This window comes from Enoplosus armatus, chromosome 23, assembly GCF_043641665.1.
Source record: "Enoplosus armatus isolate fEnoArm2 chromosome 23, fEnoArm2.hap1, whole genome shotgun sequence".
Taxonomy (NCBI): domain Eukaryota; kingdom Metazoa; phylum Chordata; class Actinopteri; order Centrarchiformes; family Enoplosidae; genus Enoplosus; species Enoplosus armatus.
Genome location: NC_092202.1, coordinates 732,736 through 757,500, shown reverse-complemented (window position 1 = coordinate 757,500; position 24,765 = coordinate 732,736). Strand labels below are relative to the sequence as shown.

General features: G+C 44.7%; 2 protein-coding genes and 1 long non-coding RNA gene across 4 annotated transcripts in view; 2 read left to right on the top strand and 1 right to left on the bottom strand.

Annotated features, from left to right (window-relative positions):
- Positions 1 to 10,560, top strand: part of LOC139306213 (atrial natriuretic peptide receptor 1-like) — an 11,254-nt gene extending 694 nt beyond the window's left edge. The window contains exons 2-23 of the mRNA XM_070930166.1: positions 420 to 531; positions 787 to 919; positions 1,088 to 1,220; positions 2,639 to 2,743; positions 3,408 to 3,510; positions 3,740 to 3,885; positions 3,991 to 4,063; positions 4,553 to 4,697; positions 4,929 to 5,015; positions 5,111 to 5,254; positions 5,463 to 5,584; positions 5,979 to 6,117; positions 6,315 to 6,363; positions 6,560 to 6,661; positions 6,893 to 7,012; positions 7,850 to 7,943; positions 8,996 to 9,083; positions 9,372 to 9,511; positions 9,637 to 9,789; positions 9,923 to 10,021; positions 10,186 to 10,277; positions 10,375 to 10,560. Of these exons, the coding sequence (XP_070786267.1) occupies positions 420 to 531; positions 787 to 919; positions 1,088 to 1,220; positions 2,639 to 2,743; positions 3,408 to 3,510; positions 3,740 to 3,885; positions 3,991 to 4,063; positions 4,553 to 4,697; positions 4,929 to 5,015; positions 5,111 to 5,254; positions 5,463 to 5,584; positions 5,979 to 6,117; positions 6,315 to 6,363; positions 6,560 to 6,661; positions 6,893 to 7,012; positions 7,850 to 7,943; positions 8,996 to 9,083; positions 9,372 to 9,511; positions 9,637 to 9,789; positions 9,923 to 10,021; positions 10,186 to 10,277; positions 10,375 to 10,560 (2,565 nt within the window). The remainder of the gene's footprint in view (positions 1 to 419; positions 532 to 786; positions 920 to 1,087; positions 1,221 to 2,638; positions 2,744 to 3,407; positions 3,511 to 3,739; positions 3,886 to 3,990; positions 4,064 to 4,552; positions 4,698 to 4,928; positions 5,016 to 5,110; positions 5,255 to 5,462; positions 5,585 to 5,978; positions 6,118 to 6,314; positions 6,364 to 6,559; positions 6,662 to 6,892; positions 7,013 to 7,849; positions 7,944 to 8,995; positions 9,084 to 9,371; positions 9,512 to 9,636; positions 9,790 to 9,922; positions 10,022 to 10,185; positions 10,278 to 10,374) is intronic.
- A 1,635-nt stretch (positions 10,561 to 12,195) lies between these two features.
- On the bottom strand, positions 12,196 to 16,106 carry LOC139305585 (uncharacterized). Of its 2 annotated transcripts, XR_011599298.1 has the most exons (4): positions 15,976 to 16,106; positions 14,889 to 15,020; positions 12,520 to 12,603; positions 12,196 to 12,401 (listed from the first exon to the last, which is right to left on the bottom strand). It is a non-coding gene; the product is annotated as an uncharacterized lncRNA (long non-coding RNA). The 2 variants fall into 2 exon arrangements; XR_011599299.1 differs by lacking the exons at positions 12,196 to 12,401; positions 12,520 to 12,603 and adding an exon at positions 12,833 to 13,421.
- Positions 16,107 to 17,911: 1,805 nt separating this feature from the next.
- On the top strand, positions 17,912 to 23,842 carry LOC139306212 (E3 ubiquitin-protein ligase Topors-like). Its single transcript, XM_070930165.1, has 5 exons — positions 17,912 to 17,972; positions 18,129 to 20,514; positions 20,916 to 21,047; positions 21,394 to 22,270; positions 23,630 to 23,842. Exons 1-5 carry the CDS (start codon positions 17,912 to 17,914, stop codon positions 23,840 to 23,842), a joined length of 3,669 nt encoding a protein of 1,222 aa, XP_070786266.1.
- Positions 23,843 to 24,765: the final 923 nt, after the last annotated feature.

The window sequence follows — 24,765 nt, the reverse complement described above, 5'->3', positions numbered from 1 at the left end:
AGAGAAAAATAATGAAATTTACAGGTTTTTACGGTTTTAAAATGCTGGTCAGTTTGACTTCATTAATCAACATTAATCCAGATGTTAATTTTCTTGGTAAAAGGCTTATTTTTTACTCTGAATACAGTAAATATGATTTAAAATACTTTTTACTTTTAATACTTTATTGGATATGTGTTATTATGTGTCACTTTGTGTTGGACAAATCCTTCTCTTCCTCTCTTTTGTTATCTGATTTAAATCCATAAAGCCAAATTCATATTTTTATATCAAAGTCAGGTGCACATGATTTCATTATTTCTCTCTAAAAACAGCAGCCCAGATGTTTCTATCGTGCTGCCTACTGGATTATTAGTGCATTATTAGAGTCATTAGTTCTCTGTTTCATCGATCAATCAGGTGTGTCGTGTCGTTTCCAGGTGTGTGTTTGCTGTGTTGGTCCGACGTGTTGCTGGCACGACCTGGACAACAGCGAGTACGACTGTTGGCCTCTGGACAAACCCAACGAATACAACATGATCGACTGTGGAGGTGAGATTCTGACTCTGTGTTCAGGTCTCAGAGTTAACAGCTGATCCGATACTCAACAAGTGTATTGTGATTTTATCTAGCTATTTAATGTAAACAAGACACAAAGCCTTTGGGAGTATGTTAACTTTAAATCTTCAATTAAAAAGTTTAGTTTTATCTTGTTCTTGAGTAAATACTACAGAAGTAAAGTTAGGTTATTTGTCTGATTGCCGGTCAATCTCTCTCTCTCTTTGATATTCATTGTCTCTCGCCCAGGTCTGGAGATGGCATGGGTGGTCCGTCCTCCAGAGACGGTGAAGACCGGTGAGGTGTTCAGTGTCACATACTCGGTAACGGCCCAGGACTCTTTCTACCACTGGGCCATCAAAAACCACATCTTCACACACAGGTTGATACATCCGTTATACTGGCTCACAACTGGTTATAATGGATTTAAACCAGAGTAACTGACCTACACTTCTTTACACCAGTTTTAGACTGGACGAACTAAATTGTACTGGGATCCAAACTGGATCTTATCCTGGTCTGAACTGGTCTGGTGTGTGTATGTATTTAGTTCCATAGTAAACGCTGAAGCAGCTCGGAGGTTTTGTGAACATCACGACTGTCCGACCAACTGGAAAGACGCTGACGGAGAAAACTGCTGCATTCATCACGCTAACATCCACTCCTGTCCACTGGGACACATGGTACATACTTTGATTTTTAACTTTCTTTGTTCGTCTTCCTCACTCTTCGAAGCAGTAGCGATGTCTAAAACTTGGGGATAGTTTCGAACAAACCACAGCTAGCTCCCACATATTATAACATACATGTTGCTAATGTTAATGTTGTGTGGATGGATGAATAACAGATTCCAATGAGTGCGCAATTTTAATTATTTTAATTACCAATCTTCACATGCCATCATTAAACTATCAGTACAATCATTAGTAAATAGTAAATGCAGGTAAGGATTCACAGAACTGAATCGGGTTTGTTCTGGAGAGGCCTTGTTCACTCCGGGTTTCAACACTCAACAGGAAATAAAATCAGATCATAAATCTGAATCAGTAACCAGAACTCCATCTGTCAGGTAACTGTTTCCCTGCAAAATGCAGTGCAGGAAATGTAGAAAGTCCCTTAAATGAAAATATTCAAGTAAAGTACCAGAACCTCTAACCTGTACTTAAGTACAGTAATGGCGTATATGTACTAAGCAGTGGCGAGCCGTGCATTTCACACCTAGGCCTTCAGTGATGTCCTACACTGAATGAATCCACCTCTTAATACCATCATTATGACGCCATGGCTCTCGAAACCATACATTTATACAGAAACAAACATAGTCGAGTACAACTACTTTATTTCCGGAGCATTTAAAATCAATACACCCGTATTAACAATTAAGAGTAGTAAAGTAAAAGTTATATGTTCGCTTGGATACTGTCACAACTTAAAAATAAAAGGCAATCAGTCTACAAAGTTTTAAGTCCACTAAACAGCACATTGTCGCACCCGCAAAGCAGTTTTCTTCTCCTCCTTCAGCCATTGTGGGTTGAAAAAAAACAGCGAAATTAACGCGAATTAAGTAGTTTTAGCTCGTTCGAGTCGCTAACGGGACACCAGCTTCCATTTGGTTAACTGCACTCTAATAGCGCTGCCTCTCACTAGTGCGTATCCAATCAGAGAACGTGAACGAGTCACGTTCAACGTGATACCTGCTAGCTGGCCCTGATGTCAACTCGAAATCTGATTGGTTATCACAATCTGTCTGTTTCAGTTCATTTAAGTGTACAGGCGCCCCCACTGTTAATTCTGAAGGCCTCGGGAAGATTTCTTGGAGCCTGGCAACATATGACAGCTGAAATATGATTGGATGAAAGCTCTAACATAAATATACAATGCTGGAAGCAGCGCAACCAAGAGGAAAGCTATGAGGAATAATTTAATACATATTTATGTTCTGATGATGTTTAGGCCAGCAGAGAAGGCCTTGCTGGCCCTGACGGCTCACCACTGGCACTAAGTTATTTATCGGCAGGTATTTACTTAAAAGTGCCACCATTTGACAAAATTACATTTTAAAGAGATTAAACTAATAAATATTAAATAAACCAACTTTCAGACATCAGAGAGCATCTGTGGTCCCTGGATTCCTGACGACGGAAAAATCTTCACACACACCATCTCTACCTCCGGCAAGATGACTCAGACCAACTGGACTGCCAAGGTAACACACTCACAGGTCGAGTCCAGTTCATCTGTGAAGCCCAATATCACATTCAGTTTCTCAATAGCTTTATAGGCTCAAAACAGCAATGGTTTCTGACCTAGCCAAACATAATCCTTAAAACATAAGGATCAAATCGAAGAAACCTCAGTTGGGGGAATTCAAAGAGAGATCTCCCTCCTTGAATGTCTGGGGGTGCCATAGAAGCTACAGGTGGGAAATTAACAGATTAACAGTAAGTAGAAATAAGTAAATCCATCACTCCACATACCAGTCCGACCCTTAGTTTTCTCATTTTAAAAATGTCCAACATCAAGCATGAAGATTTTTCTTCGATGCACAAGAAGCATCTAAGGACTGGTCATAGTATATTTGGAGAGCAGTGATGTGATTTGGGTTTGGCTCCCTAGTTATAGTCTACAAATGGCCAAACTTTATTCAGTCATTGCTACGATATACTAATCTTTCCTAAATGTATGTAAAAAGTCTGACATACGTTAATATATTTGTATGCAGATGATACACTACTTTATATGCTAATGTTTCTCACTCTCCTCCTTATGCTCATTTTCAAGATACAGGATCAATCAGCAAACTCCCTACAGATAACCCAACTCTAAGAGCTTATGTAGGGACTTGGTAAACCCAGTACTCTGTCTTGCAGGTGGTTCTGGTCCATGCTGGCTTAACCTCACTCATCGCTCACATACGAGTCGGTCGCATGCAGGTTGCTCTTGAGGCCAAGAGCACCGTGCAGCCTGCTGTAGGTAGGTTATGTTGGTTTATGTTCCCTCTCTATTTCCTGACATGACTATAGAAATACGAGGGTCATGTGACCGACAAAGGTAGCTGTGGGGGTACAGTTACCAACTGAGATTTCAGACCATCGACGGTCATCATCACATTGTTCCATTAGTCTCTCCGCTCCAAACACAGTGTTAACATCACTGAAAATATGAACAAGCAGCTCTTTAATCTTCTTTTCTCCCTTCTAAGTATGTGGTGATGGCGTCTGTGAGGAGGCGGAGCTTTGTTCCACCTGTCCAGCTGACTGCGGTGAATGCCCTATGACCCCGGCCACCAAGCTGGCCATCAGCCTGCCGCTCAGCCTGCTCTGCCTCTGCTTCGTACTGACTGCTGTGGTGAGAACTCTTAAGACACAACACGTGCTAACAGAAACCCTTCAAATACGCAAAATTAAAAATGAACCAATAATAAAAACCAATCAGTAAATGTGTCTCGTGTAGTGGCTGAGGTACCAGAAACAGAAGCTGTTATGGGACGAGAGCTGGATCATCGACTTCACTACAATAAAACAAGGTACTGTAACAATCCAGATTAGACCGGTCAGTGAGCTCTGAACTGCTCTGAAACTGGTGAGGCACTTGTCTATAACTGGTCACAAGAGGTCTGAAACTGCCTCAAACTAATCTGAAATTGGTCTACAATGGGCTGAAACAGGTCTGAACCGGTCTACACTGGTCCACATGGGTCTGGAACTTGTCAGGTCTGGCACTGGTCTGAACAGGTCTAAAACGGATGGCCTTAAACTGGTTTAAACAGGTCTGAAACGTGTGTGTGTACAGGTCGAGAGTCAGTCTATAGAGTTCTAAAACTGGTCTGAAATGGCCAAACATAGTTTAAAACGTACATTTGAGTCTGGTCCGAAACCAGTCTAAACTGGTCTGAATCCATCCAGTTGCTGTTAAACGTTGCTCAGGTGGTTCCAAATGATTTCCTGATGCTGTTAGAAACCCTTTATCTCCATGGCAGCACTAAGTGTACCCCTCTCTCTTTGTGTCTCTATAGATCAGGAAGCTCGTATGACCATGGGCAGTATAATGAGTGTACCGGTGGGGAACAGCGACAGTAACACCAGCTGCGTGACAGCTCTCAGCTCCTATACAGGACAACCAGGGACCCGAAAAACCCTGTTCACCTGCACTGGGATATAGTACGCCCACCTGTTTAAACCTATTTAAACCTCATGCATGCTGTCAACACAGTAGTAGTCTTTTTAGTGTTGCTACTTAGGAGTTGTTTTATTTTTGTTTGATATTATTATAGACTGGGAATTTTGATAAATAGATCTACAGACACACATCAACACACTGGTTCAAGCTCAACGTTTCAAGCCTGGTTGGTTGTAAAAACATCCCATATTAAAAATAATTTTCTTCTGCAGTGATGGCAGGACGGTGGCCATCAAGAGGATTCAAACAAAGACGTTCTCTCTGTCCAAAACCATAAGACAGGAAGTCAAACAAGTCAGGTAACACACACGAACACTCGTCCTCCTCCCTCGTCTGATACGACCCTCATATTTCAAATGTGGTATTTTGACTCTCTGTCTTTCTGCGTCTCCAGGGAGCTCGATCACCCCAACCTGTGTAAGTTTATTGGCGGGTGTGTTGAGGTCCCTAATGTTGCCATAGTGACAGAGTACTGCCCAAAAGGAAGCATTAACGATGTTCTACTTAACGAGGAGATCCCGCTCAACTGGGGCTTCAGGTAGACACACATGCACATTCTTATTTAAGATACGACAGCATGTTGATTTTTTAATTAAAAGTAAAGAAATAACTGGACGCAAAGCATTTGTCATTTCTTTTTGTCACTGTGAGGGGGGTCTGGACTAATGATCAAAACATTAAATACAATGAAACAGGTTCATTTGGATAAGAAAAAGAAATAATCCCAGGTTTATACACTCTGCCAGGTTTTCCTTCGCCACAGACATCGCCAGGGGGATGTCGTACCTCCACCAACACAGGATCTGTCACGGCCGACTCAAGTCTCTAAACTGTGTCTTAGACGACCGCTGGGTCTGCAAAATAACAGGTCATATGAATGTGTAATGTAGTATATACACGCATATGTTTAATCTACAAGGCTGGTTGTTTTTAATTTCCTTTCCATTTTCAAAATAAAAAATCTGGGAATTTATCTGTTTTCTTTGACTGTTAAAAATGGATGGAAACTGGTGTTTCTCCCCAGCTTTTGAGTGGAGCTGCTACCATAGATGCTAATCAACTGACTCAGCCACTAATCTGGAATATAAACTAGGTTTAAACTTTCATGATAATATTAGCTACTTATGTTGTTAGTGGTCAGAAACCTCCTCCTTTACATCATCTGACTTTTTGAAATCTCTGGAACAGCAGAATAAATCCAAGACACTGATTGGACAGTTTCATCTTCAGATTTTGATTGACATGTGGTCTTGTCCTGTCAGATTACGGGCTGAGGACGTATCGCAGGGACGATGGGGCGGATCCTCTTTCCACCTATCAGCAGAGACTCTTGGAGGTGTACATGCCACCCGAGTTTCATAACTCTAACATGGAGCCGACGCTGGCTGGAGACGTGTTCAGGTATCAAACACACACTCTACCAAAAGCCTGAAACCAAGTGTTAGCCCTTTGATGGTTTACCTTCTGAGGACCTGTTTTTTGTCCCCAAATGGCAGATGAGTCCCCACAATGCGAGTGTGTTGACAGGTTTCAGTCCCCACACTGTGATGAATGCACATATACAGAATCATGTTGATAATCTCTGTTTGTTTTCCCAGTTATTCCATCATTCTGCTGGAGATTGCCACTCGCAGCGACCCCGTCCCAGTAAGTCACAATCTGATTGGCTGACTGTCCCGTCACTCCACTGTAACTCTGATAGAGAGGCAAAGTCCCAGCTGCATAATGTGACTTTCTAATTGTTTTTTTAACGTTGTGTTGATGTTTATCATCAGGTTATTATGTGTGCTGCCTTCTTGGTCAGGTCACTGGTTAAATTAATAAATAAATACATACTTTGCAGGCAGAGGAGTCCAATCTGGAGAGTGCCTGGTGTCCTCCTCTTCCAGAGCTGATCTCCAGTAAAGCCGACAACACCTGCCCCTGTCCTGCCGACTACGTAGAGGTGTGTAGTCTGACTCTGCTGTTGACCAACCATAATTTAATTTTAATGTTCTATTATTCTATTCTTGTTTTGAAATGTTTTAAACACAGTTTATACACCAGAAGTGTGTTTATGTCCTTTTGCTCAAACTCAACATTAGTGAGTGAATTCATTTTTGAAAAGCGTTGGAACACATTCACAGTCACAAGAAATCCATGTCTTACCTGTCTTTTGTCCCACGTGTTTCCGTAGCTGATCCGGCGATGTCGCTCTCATAATCCCGCCCACCGGCCCACCTTCGAACAGATCAAGAAGTTTGTTCACCGAATCAACCCGATCAAAGTCAGCCCGGTGGACATGATGATGAACCTGGTAACAGCCTGCATCATAGAGTCAGATTAGACATCAGATTAACTGTGATATAAGTCTCAAATTGTAACTTCATATATATTATTATATCATATATAGTGACACTCAGCTGCCAGTTTATTAGGAACACCTCGCTCAAACTAATGCAGTCTAACACAACAGTTCTGCAATAAATCCTCCTTCATGAAGGTTATAATGTTGAAACTGATTTAGAGACGTGTTGATTCAACTGTACGGCCATTTTGGAGGATGTAGTTTGTGATGCTGTTGAACTGTATTGTGTTACATAGAGAGGTGTTTCTGTTTTGTCTCTTTTCTTTGTTCATCAATGAGGGTAGGCTAAATTACAGAAACAGCTCTCTGTAACATTGAATAAAAGGAACATTAGCATGTATGACATTTCTGCTGTTTACCATGAAAATGTTCCAGACACTTGATAAATGCCAGATGTGTCACGTTTGGGCAAAACTTAATATTAGATTCCTGCAGTGTAAACAGGCAAAACTTCTCTCATGACAAATTGTGTCAATACAGGATTTAAAGTATATTACCAGTGTGATAAAGTGATTTCCATCCAAAGTCATCAGAAACATGCTGTAACAGTGTGACTCGTGTTTCTTTCTGTGCAGAAACATCCACCACCTTATTAAAACCCATTGCTCTGATCAGATCCCTGGGTGTTTGTAACTGTTTGTAACTTGTGTTTCCTTCTAGGAATATTGAACATTTTGAGTTTCATTTAATTCTGTTTATTTTGTTTATACTGTATTGTATCATATGAACTGTAAAACTAAATCACGGCTCAGTGTAACAAGAAAGGTACAACTCTCTGTGTTTCAGATGGAGAAGTACAGTAAACATCTGGAGGTGTTGGTGGCCGAGAGGACTCAGGATCTGATGCATGAGAAACAGAGGACGGACAGGCTGCTGTACAGTACGACACACACACATAAACACACCTGTTTGGTTACTGATGTCCAACTCTGAAGTTAAAGCTGCAACACAAGATGTTACATATTAATCAGTTATTATTTCATTGTGTTAATAAAAACATTTTGCTGATAATATCATCACAGGATTCAGTTTCTGTTCTTATAAACAACACTGGAGATTTATTTCTATGCAGATGATGCAGTTCTCTACATCAGCTTTAAATCAACCAACCACCAGTTATCATTTTAACAACTAACATCAAACAACACATTTATAACGTTCCCCATCATGTCCATTCAGTACAAAAGGTAGATAACTCACATTCAAACGACTGAATTAGGAAAAGTCTCTTCAGACAAACATGACGACAAATTAACTTTGCACACGCACATTTATAATCTCAAGAAACACAAACCTAAATTGTTTTTTTATTTCCCTTTTAAGAAATGCTTTGGTGACATCCTGTATAAGCATGCGTCAGACTCTCGACTACGTAGGCTTGATAATAATTTACGAGACAAACGCTACCTTCATACATGAAGCATTCCAACCGTTGAAGTAGTCACACTCTCCCCTTTACAGCTCTCAGGTCCCGTCTTACTGTTCTCCACCTGTTTTTATGCAAATCATCCATTTGGTGTGTGGATCAAACCAGAAACAGACTTGATGAATAAATGCTGGCGTACATGAAGCTGTGACATCAGATCTGTGTGGAGCGATGAGGAGGCTGTGACCTTCATCACAGCACAGATGTCATGTTTCCATCATGTCCTCCACATGGTTCTCCATCATCTGAGCCTCCACTGGAGCTCTTTAACGACGTCTCATCGTGTCCTCTTCTTCTGCGCTGGTTTAATGGCAGCGACTGGAGAATTAGAATTAGTTTATCTCCATCAACCAGTGAACTCACGTTCACACAGAAACAAGCAGCAGGTCACGTTTTATTTTCATGACTTTCTGCAACATTTGGAGGGAAACTCGACGTGTCTTTTTTTTGGTGATAATGTATCTGAAGTTAATTAAAATAAACATATTTGCATGTTTGTGTTGCAGGTATGCTTCCGAAGCAGGTAGCTGATGACCTGCGGCAGGGGAGACCGCTGCAGGCCCAGAGTTACGTCAGCGCCACCGTCTTCTTCAGGTAGCAGAGACAGGAACTGACTGACTGATATATTTCATATTTCATTAATTCATTAATATAGATAATAGATAATTAATCTCATCATATATTGACAATGAGAGGAGCAGAATAGTTAAAGGAGACTAATGGATTAATCCAAGCACTATTACATTTGAAAAAACATCAAAGATTTGATCTCACTAAATAAACTCAGTAAATACCTCCTTGAGGGGTCATCGAGGAATAAGGAAAAATGTATGTGTGTGTGTGTGTGTGTGTGTGTGTGTGTGTGTGTGTGTGTGTGCGCAGTGACATCGTGGGCTTCACACAGCTGTCCAGCAGCAGCACTCCTTACCAGGTCGTGGACCTCCTCAACAAGCTCTACACGACGTTTGACGACATCATCGACAACTACGACGTCTACAAGGTGGAAACCATCGGAGACGCCTGTGAGTGACACACACACACACACACACACACACACACACACACTCCAAGAGAGCACCGCTCAACAACAACTGAACATTATGATTGTTATTTAATGTTCTCACTGTATCATCGCGTGGCTGTGCAGACATGGTGGTGTCCGGTGTTCCCCAGGAGAACGGGATCCTCCACGCCTCAGAGATCGCCAGCATGGCTCTGGACCTGGTGGGCGTCTGTCGCACCTTCAGGATCCCCCACAAACCCAACACACAGCTGCAGATACGAGCGGGGATACACTCCGGTACACACACACACACACACGTTTTAAACAGTAAAGCTCAGGTGTAATAACAGATTTTGATTTGTAAAACGTGTTTCAGGAACTTCTGCGAGTACAGATTTGCCCCACTTTTAATGCTGCTCTCTCTCCGCAGGTCCGGTGGTGGCGGGGGTTGTAGGGACCAAGATGCCTCGTTACTGTCTGTTTGGAGATACAGTCAACACAGCATCAAGGATGGAGTCCACCAGTCTGGGTAACACAGTGACACCTCTGCATCACACTGACCGGAGATGTTAGCAATGGACACAACGTAAAATATGTAAATTGTCTTTGTTTTTGGACTAAAACGAGCTGAAACCAGCGTTACGTTCCTTCATGAAGATGCTAACATGCTAACATGAGTCGCTGTCTCTCCAGCCCTGAAGGTCCAGTGCAGCTCCAGTGCCTTTTACCTGCTGGAGGAGGTCGGCGGCTACGTGCTGGAGTGCAGAGGGATGCTGCAGGTCAAGGTGAGCCTGCCCACCACCACCACCACAGTCCAGCTCTGTCAGGCACTGGGAGCACTGGGAGCTCAGCCCAGTAACACTCTGGATCTGTCTCTAACAGGGGAAAGGTGACATGGTGACTTACTGGTTGGAGGGGAAGAAGGCGTCTCTGGTCTCCAAGGACATCAGCCCCGACGCCAAGACGACCAAACACATCACCATGGAGACGGAGGCGGAGAAAGAACGAGAGCTGTATTCCTCCATGCCGGGGTTTCTGAACGACGAGCTTCTCCTGGATCCGGCCTGATCCCCAAACTCAGAGTTTATCATGTGATGTGATGTCGTTGTGATCAGTGTTTTGTTCCTGAAAATGTGTTAATGTTACATGTATGTATCCTGTGGCTCTATTAGCAGCAAAACATTATACAACTGGCGCCATATCTTTATATACAGGCTGATATCAGACAGGCTTTAATTTCTATTTTTTTAAGAAGATGTGATTTTCAGATATGTGAAGCCTCCTGTTTTGTGATGCTTTAGTGTTAATTGTGCATCATGTCACAGCTTACATGGAGCAAGAGTTAGTAAGGAAATTAGTTAGCAGCTCTACGCACCTGCTACTGACTGTGCTTACTTGTTATCGTGACCTCCGTATTAACAATATTAAAGAGTTAACCTCCCTCCTGGACTCTTCTGGTAGTTTCACACTCAGACAACCCAACATGTGAATACGGTTCATTAACATCTCTGCTGGCATCAATGTGTTCAATAAATATTCATGTCACAGAAGACTTGAAGGGATTTGTTTACCTGTTAGCAGCCAAGATGGCTAACATGACAACAGATGCACAGAAGGAAGAAGAGGAGGAGGAGGAGGAGGAGAGGACCTGAGAGAGAAGAGGAGACGAGTGGAGGAAAACAACCATGATGGAGATAATCAATTCTGATCCTAACAGTTATATTATGAGCAGATCTTCTTCCTTTAATAGTTCACGATGAGCAGAAACTCTCGCTTTCTTACAATAACCTTTAAATGTTATTGTTAGTCAGGATCTCAGTATGAAGCAAAGGAACACCAACATTCAATTCAACATCATCTGGAGGTTTCTCATATATGGAGGCAAAGACTGAACTGTGAACTTTAACCACTGCTGAATGTTGAAATGTAGATACTACTGAATGTATAGCACTGAATTATATCGTGATTCAATTCTATATATCAGGTTTTATAGGAGCACAAGAACACGCCAGATAACTAAAACATGTTAGCGTATTAGCTGCTCCAGGCTTCCACAGTTTTTTTGTTTTAATTATAATATTTGACTTCTTGTTTCAATGTATTTTTACATGCGATCAACAGAAACTGAGTACTGCAGCATGAGGTGTGTGCGTGTGTGTGTGGCGCTTGGGCTCATCTGCATGAGTGGTTTGAATTCGAACACAGCTGCAAAAGGCAGCTTGCTTTTCCTTTTCATAAAACACACACACACACACACAGAGTCATGTTTCCATCACTTCAGGGGACATTACATTGACTTACATTTCCTTGAAGTCTTCATACTAAAATTTAATGATTTACATTATGGGGACCCAAAAAGAAGGCGAGTCCCCACAATGTCCCCACAACCTGACCAATACACACAAATCGTTTTTCTTTTTTTTTTTTAAACTAAACCAGCTGGTTTGTTCAGAAACACTTCTGTAACACAACTCATTCTACATTCCTCCTTCAAAGTTAATTTACCTTTTTTTGAGTTTATTCAGCAACAAAATACTATACTTATTTTAATAAAGTTATGAAAACTGAGCGTGCGACTTCGCACAGCGAGCTGAAACGAGTAGGCGATTAATTGATTGATTAAAAAAGATAAAAATGCAGCTTCTCCGATGTGAGGAATTTCTGCTTTTCTGCTTTACATTACTGTTTGTTTTATTCGTCATCAACAACGCTCTTGTCCAGATATTCATAAACAAACAGAAGGACAGCCATTCAGATGCTTGTTTTGGGATTTGGTGACTCCCCTCTGAGGACCATCGGACTCACAAACGTTATATTTCATCACAGTAATGTCGGCCTGCAGCTTCCTTATGTGTCAATGAATGGCTGTTATAGAGGATCAAACATGTGATGGTTGGTTTCACCTCATCCTGAAAATAAAGAGGAGAAGAAGAGCAGAGACCTGGTTTTTAATTACAGATGAGACGTGTGTGTGTGTGTGTGTGTGTGTGTGTTTGAAGTGTTTTTGTTAATAGAATGAGTACTCACCTAAAGAGCCTCTCTCTCACTCTGTCTCTGTTTAGCTCGCTCGCCCTCTCTCATCCTCCCATCCTGTGGAGAGCATTTAAATATCTGAGGACACACACATCAAAGACAATGTCTCATCGTTATAAAACAGGAGTGTGTGTGTTCAGAGCTTTTAGTTACTGAATACATCAGAGGACACACACACACACACACACACACACTGAGTAGATGTGTGTTTCCATTCATATCAGTGGTTTTAAAATGAGTCTGATCCTCCATGTTCAGAGTTGTAAACCGTCTTCAGCCAATCAGCAGAGAGAATGAGGACACCTGATCAACTGGGAGAAGAACTCTTTAATATCAAAGTGAAGTACAAATATATATGAAACTAAATTAATCACAGAACAAACGGTTCTCCTGGTACAGAAACATCTAAACATGAGACACTACTCCTCCTCTTCTTCTCCTCTTCCTCTCCGAGAGTCACATGTTCACATTGAGCAACAGCTGGTTAGCTTAGCATAAAGACTGGAAACAGAGGGAAACAGCTAGCCTGGCTCTGGCTGAAAGTGAAATGGCCAAGAAACAGTCCGACAGGTTCCCTCCTGTGAAACCACTAGAGGGGCTGGAAGGTGGATTTTCTTGATTAATTAATAAAAGAGTGAAAACGGTGATCAAAGCTCTGAAGTAGTTGATTATGCAGAGACCACGCAGGATTTGGAGTCTTGAGGAGCTGCTGTAAGACGTCACCGTGCTGCAGAGTCGGGGAGGAAGCTGTAAGAGGTCCGGCAGGTTCAGTCCACTCCTGAGGTGTTTTAACAATGTGGTTCAGTACGTCCGCTCTCTGCAGGTCTCTGCAGGTCTCTGCAGGTCTGTCAGGTCAAGAGGCTTGAACCCCAGGATGGTTTCAACAGTCCGTCAGCCTGAGACCAGAGCAGGACAAGAGACAACGAGCATGAGAGAAACAGAGAGACAGAGAGACTGAGACAGACAGAGACTGAGAAAGAGACAGACAGGCAGAGAGACAGACAGGCAGAGACAGACAGAGAGAGAGACAGAGACAGACAGAGACACAGACAGAGAGACAGAGAGAGAGAGAGACACACAGAGAGACAGACATAGAGAGAGAGAGAGAGAGAGAGAGAGAGACAGACAGACAGACAGACAGACAGACAGAGAGAGAGAGAGAGACAGAGAGACAGACCTGAATGAATGAAACCACATTACGTTTACATCACAGGAACCAGAACAAAACAAGACAGCAGGACCTGGTCTTTGACATGTGTGAGACTAGACAGAGTTCGGGTCTACCAACAACAACGAGCCACACTGAGTTTAAACATCTGATAACAAAATACCAGAAAACTAAAACCTTTTCTTTTACATACACAAACAATGCTGAAGTCTCTTGTTACTAATCAGCTGACGTGTATATATACTTGTGTACATACATATAAACATGAGGTCTCTTGGGAAACGTAGGAAAGAAGAGTTTCTGATTAGTGGGATCAGACGGATCAGGATCTCTAATCCGCATCGGGAGGCGTCCAAGTGGAAACTGTGATCACATGTCATTTTTCTTTGTCTTAAATAAGCAAATGAAAGACAGTTTTTATATATTAATAAATATATAGATGCAATAAGCCAATCTGGGCCGATACATCGGTCTAGCTCTGGTCAAATTCTTTCAGTAAAGACACCAAAATACATCGAAAGAAAAAGCTTTTTTTTCAGTAAATTCAGTCACTTGTCATAAAAACGTTTACTTCAGCTGGACGTTGAACCATCATCAGCTGATTCTGGGACATTATAGGGACTGAAAGTGTGTTAGTGCAGCAGGTCCAGACCTGATGAAGATCTGAGGCCTGAAATGTTGTCAGTAGTCAAAGTCGAATCAAGTCCATGGTTGTATGGTCATCATACAACAACAACAACAACAACAACGTCAGCGATCGACAGAGTGGAAGAGAGTCAATAAGACTTCAGGTGTAAAAATCAGTAACTGCTACAGCTGAAATTATTCGTCTATCAGCAGACGATTAATCAACTATTTTGATAATCAATGAATCGTTGTTTTTTAAGGAAATAAAACTTCTCAGCTTCTCAAAGGTGAATATCTACTGGTTCTCTGTGATGGTAAACTGAATATCTTTGCCTTTTGGTTTTTGGTCAGTTGGACAAAACAAGACTTTTGAATGGGTCAACTTTACTGTGATGTCACTATTTTACAATTTAAAGACAAAACGATTCATCGAGAAAATAATCAGCAGATTGATCGATAATGAAAATAATAGTTTGTTACATTTGAAAACAAACCAAATCTCTGGTTCCAGCCTCACCTCACCTTCTAAAAACACAACCGTGTATCTAGTTTGTGCAGAAACACTCACCTGTGTTGGCGGTCCAATGAGCTGTCAGTCTTGCTGGAGGAGGGCGGTCCTCTCCTCTAGCAGCCAATGAGCTGCGATCCTGCTGGCGTAGATCACATAAGACCAGGACAAGACCACGACGACCAGCAAGACCTGAGAGACCAAGATAATGAAATCAATAGAAGAACATTTGGAATCCTGAATGTCGTCTTTCAGTTGCTCATTAAAGAAGCTTAAATTGGGATGAACTGGAACCTGAAACTGCACCACCATGACCAGATTAAGATACGAGAAGCCAAGGTGAAAACAGACCAACTTACTATTTACATAGAAAAGTGACACAGAGTGGAACAATGTGAAATAAAGTTTCCATTGCAGGAAAAATGTCACTTAAAAATGAGGTAAATGGCTTGTTTTATGGCAGCGATACAATAATGTGCATTTACAATATAACATATAACAATATATATTAATGAGGTACAACTTGGGACTTGAACACTGTTTAGAAGTCAGAAACTGGTAATGCCAACGTGACCTGAACGCTGCTTTGACAGAAGAGAAGTGTTTTCATTAACTACAACGTCAAAGGCCTGTGAGTGTCTCTGAATGGATGCTTTGACAATACATGTATACATGTACACCTACAACACATATTCATATTTATCAATATATATCATTCGAGTCTGAACCACTTCAGAAACCACATGATGGTAAATACGGTGGGAGATTCTCATTAAACATTAACATTAAATAAGCCTGAAGTATATGCAACTTAAAAGCTTTATAACTTAAGAAGAATAAAAGTGTTTTCTGTCTGTTACAGTGAGTTGTGTGATATTAATCCCATGAAGATAAGGACATACAGCTCAGAGGTGACTCAGGATTGTTTATTAATAGCGTCCATCTAAATAGAATCTAATATAACTGTAATAGTAAACTAACGTCATTCATCACCTAGTGAAGCAGAGAAAATATAATTTTACTGAACAGTTTCATTTTAATTGTAAACCCTGTGAACTTGCTAGCTAACCGTTAGCCGCTAGCTTAACCAGGCTCCTTCCGGTGACTGAGAACAACGTTTAACTGAACGCAGGTGAAGTGAATGTACCACAGAGGAGATCCTGTCCAGAGCCCGTCTGCTGAAGGTCGCCATCTTCTGATTTAAACCAGATTTAACCCGCTGAATCACCGACAGTCACCGGTTGGTTTGGTTTGTTTACACCTGCTGCTTTCCTTCTTCTTCTTGTTTTTATCCGCCGTTGGTAGCCAGCGTTTAAGGCGCAATGCCGCCATCTTGTGCTTCAGGGTGTTGGTACCAACTATTAAATTCTACCCATCAAGAACCACTTCACTTAACTGTTTTTATATTAAATTCCCGCCTCCAAAGGTCGTTCGTATGTTTCCTCTCCTGTTCATCTGTTCTACAACTGTTAAAGAGACTCTGAGTGTGTTCTCTGTGACCAGTTGGACGCTTTCTATCCACACCGTCAGGGGGCAGCACTGAGAGCACAGAGATAAATCAGGGGGGTGATGTCTCACTCTGCTTCATTTCAGGAAACACAGCGAGGTCTGTTTGGGTTCACATTGGGTTGTCATGGATATGCTGGGACATGGCCAGTGGTAGAGGAAGTGGAAGTATTCAAATCATTTCAATGAGTAAAAGTATAATCAGTAAAATGTCCCCTCAATGGACTAATCGTTTCAGCTGGACTTTATAAACTGTTGAGCAGTTTCATTTATAACAAAACACTGAATTTTATAAATTCTTTATGTTTTTTAATCTGTAAAGTAACTAAAGCTGTCAGGTAAATGGAGTGCAGTAAAAAGTACAATTGTACTATTTAAGTAAGTGCAGTACTTGAGGAAATGTACTTAGTTACATTCCACCTCTGGATATGAGTCAGTGTTTAGTAATTCATTCATGCAACTACACAATATTACACTGACAATTTATAAGGAAGCGTGATAAAAAAAACAACTTACTTTTTACTTACTAAGAAAAACAATGAAATACTTTGAAATGAAATAATTTCAATGAAATAAATTATGATTTATGTGAGCCATCTTCCTTATTGACGATCTTTGGCTCAACAAACAAAGCGGATGTTCCATTTCCCATCATCCACCGCGGCATCTTTCTCATTCCAGCTGTGTGTAGCCACGGTTCGGGAACAACACAAATGTCTCCGTTTTTAACGGGAGTTTCGGTCTAAGTGGATCAGAGCAGGGGAGCCCGGTGGACCGATAACCTCTCTGACGGCGGATGCCGCTCACGGGGCGGAATTCTGCCCGGAGGAGGAGAAAAAACCCGGATGAGAAGCTCCCGGAGCGACCCGGGGAGTCTACTTCTTCTACCCAGGCACGGAAAGCTAACCATGTTAGCATGCTAAGAAACTGACCGAAACCTTTCTGTGTGTTATGTTGTCATCGAGCTGCATAATGTACGTCATCACAGTGAGCATGCACTGGTTGCACTGCACTGTTGTCGCTGTTTAAAGTTGATGGATAAAATACTGATTAACGTGTTAGAAGCGAGCAGAGAAGGTAACAACATTTGAGGCTGCCGGTTCGCTAAATGCTAGCAGAGCTCACTGTCTCTGTTAGTCAGTGTTAGCATGCTAGTCTTGTAGCAGCTAGTAATGTCAGTAATGTAGTGTCTCCTGCCGACTGTGTGATTTTGTTTTATCGGAAGCGTCAAACCCCAAAACACTCAAATCAAAGTAGGAAACTAAAGTTTGGAACATAAATTAGCTTAGCCCATTGTTAGCTTGTTTTGCTGCACCAGCGCCAATGATATGTGGTCAGAAGACAGCATAGTGTGTCATGGTATTATTTACTAAATTAAAGTCTCGTAATCACTGCTGCCACTCACAAAGTAAATAATAGTAAATATATAAGTAAATAAAATAATAGTCACGAGAAACTCAGCAGCTTCTGCCCACTCTAATTGTTTGATATGTATTGGGGAGAAAGAAATTTACAATATTGACAGAAATTCTAAATCCATCTTGGTGTCCGTCCTGTTTTCTGTGTATGTTCAGGTGATGGCGCCCACGCGGATGAAACTGCGCGTGCGTCGGCGTGATAATGCGGCCGGAGGTGCAGGTGCTGCGGCAGGAGGCGATCAGCCAGAGGAAGAGGAGGAGAGGAGGCGAGAGAGCGGCGGCCGCAGCAGCCGGAGGAAAAACACCAACAACACTCCGACCACAGCTGCTGCCACCTCCTCCTCGTCTCCTCCTTCCTCCTCCGCCTCGGCCTCAGCGCGGGCGGTGATGGCGGCGGAGGAGGCGTCACCTGACTCCAAGTGCCCGATCTGTCTGGACCGCTTCAACAACCTGGCGTACCTGGACCGCTGCCTGCACCGCTTCTGCTTCCCCTGCATCCAGGAGTGGTCCCACAACAAGGCTGAGTGTCCGCTCTGCAAGCAGCCCTTCACCTCCATCCTGCACTCGGTCCGTGCCGAGGACGACTTCAAGGAGTACACGCTGAGGCCGGCGCCCGCCAACAGCAGCGTCGCAGCCACTGTTGCGATGGTGGCGGCGATGGCTTCGGCAGCAAGGAGCGACCACCAGATGAGGCTGATGCTGAGGAGGCACAGAGCGACAGACGGCGGAGAGACGACCACAAGGAGACGGAGGAGGGACCGGGGAGGAAGAGGAGGGGGAGGCAGGAGGGTGGGGGAGAGGACAGGGGTGTGGGAGTGGTATCTTGATTCTCCTCCTCTTGCTCTTCCTCCTCTTCCTCACCATCCTGCCGTCTCTCCCGTTGTCGCAGAGGACAGTGAGGAGGGAGAAGTTCTGGAGGAGCAGAGGTTGAGGGGAGGGGCTGATCTGGCGGAGCGTGGGGTGATATTTGAGGGACTGACGGGACTCGGGGGGGCGGTGGTACCTGTGGCCCCGAACGACCGGGCGTCACGGCGGCTGATGACTCGCTTGGTGGCGAGACAGCGGCTGCAGCGAGAAGGTGGAACTGTGCGGCGGCTGAGGGAGAGAGAGACGGTGGCCTTCCGCCGCGCCCTGTACCGCAGCGCCATACGGGTCTGCAGCGTCGCCGGGGTTGGTAACCAGGGGCAGCAGCAGCGCGACATCACAGCAGAGAGCTTCCGCCGGTACCCCACCTACCTGAACAGACTCCGCCCCTGGCTACGGCGGGAGCTCACGGTGCTGTACGGTGCGCACGGCTCGCTAGTCGACATCGTCCAGCGCATCATCATGGCACGGCTCGCCCGCCACGGTCTGGAGGACGCGCCCACCATAGAAGAAGAGCTGCGACCGTTCCTGTTGGCCCGCACCGACCACTTCCTGCACGAACTGGTCAGCTTCGCCCGCTCGCCGCTCAGCCTGGAAAACTACGACCTGCAGGCGGTGTACGAGCCGCCGGCCACCGCCCTGGAGCTGGACGGGATGAGCAGCTCCACCGACAGCAGCTCCGTCATCGCCATTTCAGAGGGTGAGGAAGAGGAGAGGCGGGTGGGAGGAAGATCAGAGGAGAGGCTACTGGGGAGGGCGGGGGACACTCAAGACAACATCATCCAAACAGGAAGCTGCCTCAGCCTGTCAGCCTGGGACGATGAGACTCCAGGCCCCTCCTACTCCACCGCCGAGCCTTCGTGTTCGCTTGCCTCGCTGTCGTTCAGCCCCGCCCAGGAGGCAGCCAATGAGGAGGGAGGAGAGAAGCGGGAGGAGGAGGAGGAGGAGGAGTGTCTGATTGTCGGATACAAGAAGCCGATAGCGGAGCGGACTCCTGAACTGGTGCAGCTCTCCTCCGACACTGAGGAAGAGGAGGAGAAGAAGAAGAAGGAGGAGGAGGGGGAGAACACAGCTGAGAAGCTTCCCCTCGCCTCCACCACTCCTCCCCTCTCTTACCTCCCCACGATCCCTCCCTCCACGTCAGGCGCCTACAGAGACGAGCAGGATGACAATCTGAAGGAGAAAGATGGCGAGGCGGGCGGGCGTCGCTCACGTGCACGCTCCTGGTCGGGCAGCTCGGGAAGAAGCAGGAACTCCGTGTGCACGCTCAGCCCAGCGACGCCTGGACATGGCGAGAGGCAGCGGGAGACAGAGCGCTGGAGAGACAGGAAGCAGTCTGGCAGCGAGGCTGCGAGGGAGAAGAGGAGGAGGAAGAGGAGGAAGAGAGGGCGGGAGAGGAGCGGTGACCAGCTGAGGAAGAGTGGCACCCTGTATAACCCAAACCGCTCCATTTATCCCGCCATGATGCGTCACCGCTCCCACTCCCCCTCGCCGTTTGACTCCAGCGTTGAGTCTGGCTCGCCGCTGCCGCCCAGCCCGCCCGACTCCAGCTGGGAGTACCACTGTTCCCAAGTTTCCCCTCTCACCTCCTCTGTCTCCTCATCCTCCCGCTCCTCCTCCTCACCCCTCTCCTCCCCACAGACGCCGCCAACGCCTTCGCTCTCCCCCAGCGACCGCAGCAACACTCACCATGGAGAAAAACCCAGCGGGAAGAGGAAGTACAAGAGCCGGCACCTGGACAGCGATGACAAGGACCCCACCTGGAGGCCGAGCAGCAGCCACCGCAGGGAGAAGAGGCGGGAGCTGGGGGAGAAGGAGAGCAGGAGGAGGGGGGGAGACGGAGGGAGGAGAAGACCGAGGCGGAGGAGGGACGCTCACAGGGAGAGCGGTGGAGACGGGTGAGAGCTGACACTTCCTGTTTCTGTTTTGATCGTCCCTCATTGTTTCTTAACATTAAATCTAAACTGCTGTTGATTAATGTTATCACTTAATCGTTTCCATCATTTATGAACCAACCGTTCTCGTGTGTGACGATTGGCTGATTTTCTCTCTGAACATTAAGCTGGATTTATGTTGATTTGACAGAAGATGATATAGAATACACTTTGTTCAGCCGGCTGTCTCTTATGCAGTTTTGTTGTTTGCCAACTGAAAAGAGGATGAAGAAGAAGATATTTAGCTGTTTTTTCTATTCAGGTGTTTGTAAAGCTGTGTGGTTAAAATGTGATGTAGAAGAAGTCGCTCACTGTAGCACTGTCACTAATGGATGGACATATCCTGGTGTCCTGTCCTCCTGCAGTATCAGGAGGTGCAGAGAAGACCGGAGTCCCAGCGTGGAGATCATCTACGAGGGCACCATCCCCTCCAACACGACGCAACCACCCGCCCGCAAACGCCGCAGGACACGACACCGCAAGACACAACACAGCAGGTACGACAGGTCGCCGTCATGGCTGGAGAAAATAATATAATAATAATAATACGGTGCAATGAACAACTCAAATCACTGTTAGCTGACACTTGTATTCAGCAGCGGGAATAACTGTAACTGAATGACATGAATGTGGTCGAAACTACTGAGTTTTTAGTTGTGATTACTTTCCTGTCGATTGGATTGTCAGTTAATTGATTAATTGTTGCAGCTCTAGACTTCATTAATCACCTTACTATTCTGATAAGCGATCTATTATTGTTGAAGTAATTTTGTTGTGAATGTTGGAGATCTAAGCTTTTGCCTGGACAGTAAACTTTATTAAAACTGTCTCTCTCTCTCTCAGTTCTCCGGTTATCATCACCCTCGACAGCGACAGCAGCCGCGACGCCGCCAACAACAAAAACAGCAGCAGCAGCAGCAGCAGCAGTCCACTCAGCAGCCAGCAGACCGTCGATTTCTCAGACCTTCCTCCTCTCCCATTGGTGCATTCTGCCGGTGTGGGCGAAGCCTTGAATGCAGAAATCGGCGAGCTTCCCGTTGACATCCTGGACCGAGCATCTGACGGCTCGGAGACCGAGCCGGCCGGCCACTCGGAGGCTGCAGGTCCCATCGCCATTGACAACAGTGACAACAGTGATCGCGATGTGGACGTGGAAAACGTCGAAGAGAGTGGTTCACTGCTGGGATCAGATGATGATAAAGGACCAATGAGAGAGGCCGATGCAAAGGCAACCACTGCTGCTAATCAGAGAGGAGCAGGGACTGTGGACGGCGGCTCTCGGCCAACAGCAGAGAACGATGCTGCCCCCACAACAACGGATCTGGTTCGCAAAAGAGACTCGGAGGTCTCAACCTCTGACAGCCGTCTGCTAGCAACCATCCTCGATGACCTGAAGGGAATCACTGCACCTAAATGTGACCTTTCTTTGAACATTCGCGCCAGTTGCTCACCTGAGACCAGAAAAAGGCGTTGTAGGGATCAGTATGAGGTCAGTCAGTCTCATTCAAACCTGGATGGCTGGTTGGCTGAGACGAGACGTCCCAACTCCAATTTGCCTGAGGAGCAACAGTCTAACGACATCGGAGACCAAAACCAGGGCTTTGACATGCCAACATTTCGTACCTCCATCCCCCCGCTACCTCCTCTTGAGCGGCTGAAGGAGTGCAGGGTCCGAGAGGACGGCAGGGACGCCCCTCCACTCCTGAAACAGGCCAGTCCTGTTAGGTCTTATAACAGAAACATGCCACCGCCATTAAAACACAAAGATGCTGGGAGTCATCTGTCACCCATATCTCCCATTGACCTGCACTCACCTCAAGCCTCTGTTGACGCTGATACAGTTGGTGTAAATTCTCATGTTGACCTCAATTCAAATCCAACTATCTCCCCTATTGACTCTCATTTAGGTGCTGAGCTGCCTAAAGATAACCAGGCCATCCCTCCCATTTCAACGCTAAAGAGACATTTCACAAGTGCTTTGGCACTGAGAGGAGAGCTGGCCTCTACTAGCAGCATTTCAGCCATTGACATGCGTTCTTCCTGTCATTTAGCACCCATTGACTCCCATTCAACTGCTCCCTCTAAAGTTGGAGCATTGACTACTGGCATTGATTCCAGGAGTCACAAACCTCCCATTGATTCCCATTCTTCTTTTGGGTGTGAAAATAGTTCCACACGTGCTGATTGTTTATCACATCTGGACCTAAATTGTTCAAAGTTAGATTCTGGCTGTGATACCACAAAGGAAATATCCTCTGGTACTCTATCTTCATCCATTGCCTTGCATCCTGTGAATTCTTTATCTCCCATTGATTTCCATTCAGCCAAGACTGGCTGGGCCAAAAACAAGCCAGCTCACACTGACTCTACCTCCAGAGGTTGCAGGAATAAGACTCTAAGCCCACATTCCTGGCGGGTAGCACCCATTGACCTCCATCCTTCCAGCAGTGTTACTGCTGAAGGCGCACAGGCAGGTAGTGATGTTTTCTCAGGAGCTAACTGTCACAACACATCACCTCCTGTTTTTGTTTCATCCATTGATTCCAGGACTCAGAATCCCTCCTCAACTATTGACTCCCACTCTTCCAGTAATAGAGAGAACCTGTCAGAAAGGCTTTCACCATCTAGAGTTAGCTCAGTGCCAACAACAGCTCCCAGCGGTAGATACATGCATCCTAGAAGTCCCAAATCTACCATTGACCTCCACTCTGCCAGTGCAGCCTCAGAAGGACTGACAGACAACAAGGCATTGCCATCAGTCAATCCTGAAGAAAGATTGCCTCAAGATTACCTGCCACCCATTGATTTGCATTGTCCTGTGCCACCTGCTAACGTACATTCTTCTAGCTTTGTAAGCACCATGATTGACCAACACTTGAACCACACAGCCTTATCCTCCTCTTACCTTCCATCACACAGAAAGTGCAGCTCTCAGTCCGAACCTAGCGCTGAATCCCAATCAAAACCTCTCCACCGCACTGACTATGATTCAAAACCTTGCAACCACTTTGATCCCAGTTCCAAACCACAGTTCCCCATTGACACCTATTCAAAACCTAATCTCCCCATTGACTCTCAGCGTGAATCCCAGCAATCTGTTGACTCTCATCCAAAAAGCCATCTGAGAGACTTTCAGCTCCCCACAGACAATCACATCAGGTCTTCCCCCCAGTCTGTTGAGAACCAGTGGAACTCGAACTCCTCCATTGACGGCCATTCAGACTCTCAGTCGCCCATTGACGAACGCTCAGCCAGCAGCGTCTGGAATAGACACACACACTCTGCCACGTAGGACACACACACACACACACACACGCCTGAAATGAAAAGAGATTTAAATGTTTTGAGGACTTAATGGAGAAAATATAATGAATGAACTTATGATTTTTACCTCTGTTGCTGTTTTTGTTGAATTGTTTATAAGATAAATTGTGTTCATTTTTAAAATGTAATCCCTGTGGTCCATAATGCTGTCTGTATGTAAGGAACATCTTTTCAGATGTGACTTGTAGGTTGATTTTCCGGGGCTGGGACGATGAGACATTCTGGACAAATCAATATATTGGGTATTGATTTATAATTTTTATTTCTGAATATTTATATTTTTAATTATAATCAGTATAAACAGTCACTTGAGTGTTAAGTAATGTCATTCAACAAGAGAATTTCTTTTATTTGGTTTCATGGTCCTCATGATAATTATTGATTGGTGAGTGGTCCCAGCCCGGGTTGATGGACAAGACAGAGAGCCTTAAAGCCCTCCCACTTCAGCAGGCCAAAACAAACATTAAAGGACTACTACAGAGTGAAGCTTTCTCATTGTTTAACATCTCTATCAGGTAACATCAGCCCGCCTCCTGTCTGGAATGGAAATTAAGGTAAAAGTAATATAATAATTTGATCTCAATGTTTAATTCTGAAAAACAACGAGGACAAGGAAACATCACTAACAGTGACGGAGAACTTCAGGAGGAAAGTCACATCACATTGGAAACATCCTTCAAAGATGAGATTCAGCTGCAGTTTCAGTGTTGTGGTCGGCATGCAGGTGTGTGTGTCAAAGTGTGTGTACATGTTCTGTAGGAAAACCTCGAGTGAAAGCGTCCTGAATAAAGGTTTGGTCAGAAAGTGAGACGGTGTTTTGGTAAACTTCAAGCCCGACTGACATGACAAATAACTTACTGCGGTGTAATAAGACACCCTTTAACAACTCAT

What these genes read in the sequence shown, in the direction of transcription:
- LOC139306212 (XM_070930165.1), top strand. Translation starts at nt 17,912, where the DNA reads ATGGCGCCCACGCGGATGAAACTGCGCGTGCGTCGGCGTGATAATGCG. An exon ending in TAATGCGGCCGGAGGTGCAG is followed by an intron (nt 17,973 to 18,128) that starts GTGCTGCGGCAG and finishes CCTCGGCCTCAG; the next exon opens with CGCGGGCGGTGATGGCGGCG. An exon ending in CGCAAGACACAACACAGCAG is followed by an intron (nt 21,048 to 21,393) that starts GTACGACAGGTC and finishes TCTCTCTCTCAG; the next exon opens with TTCTCCGGTTATCATCACCC.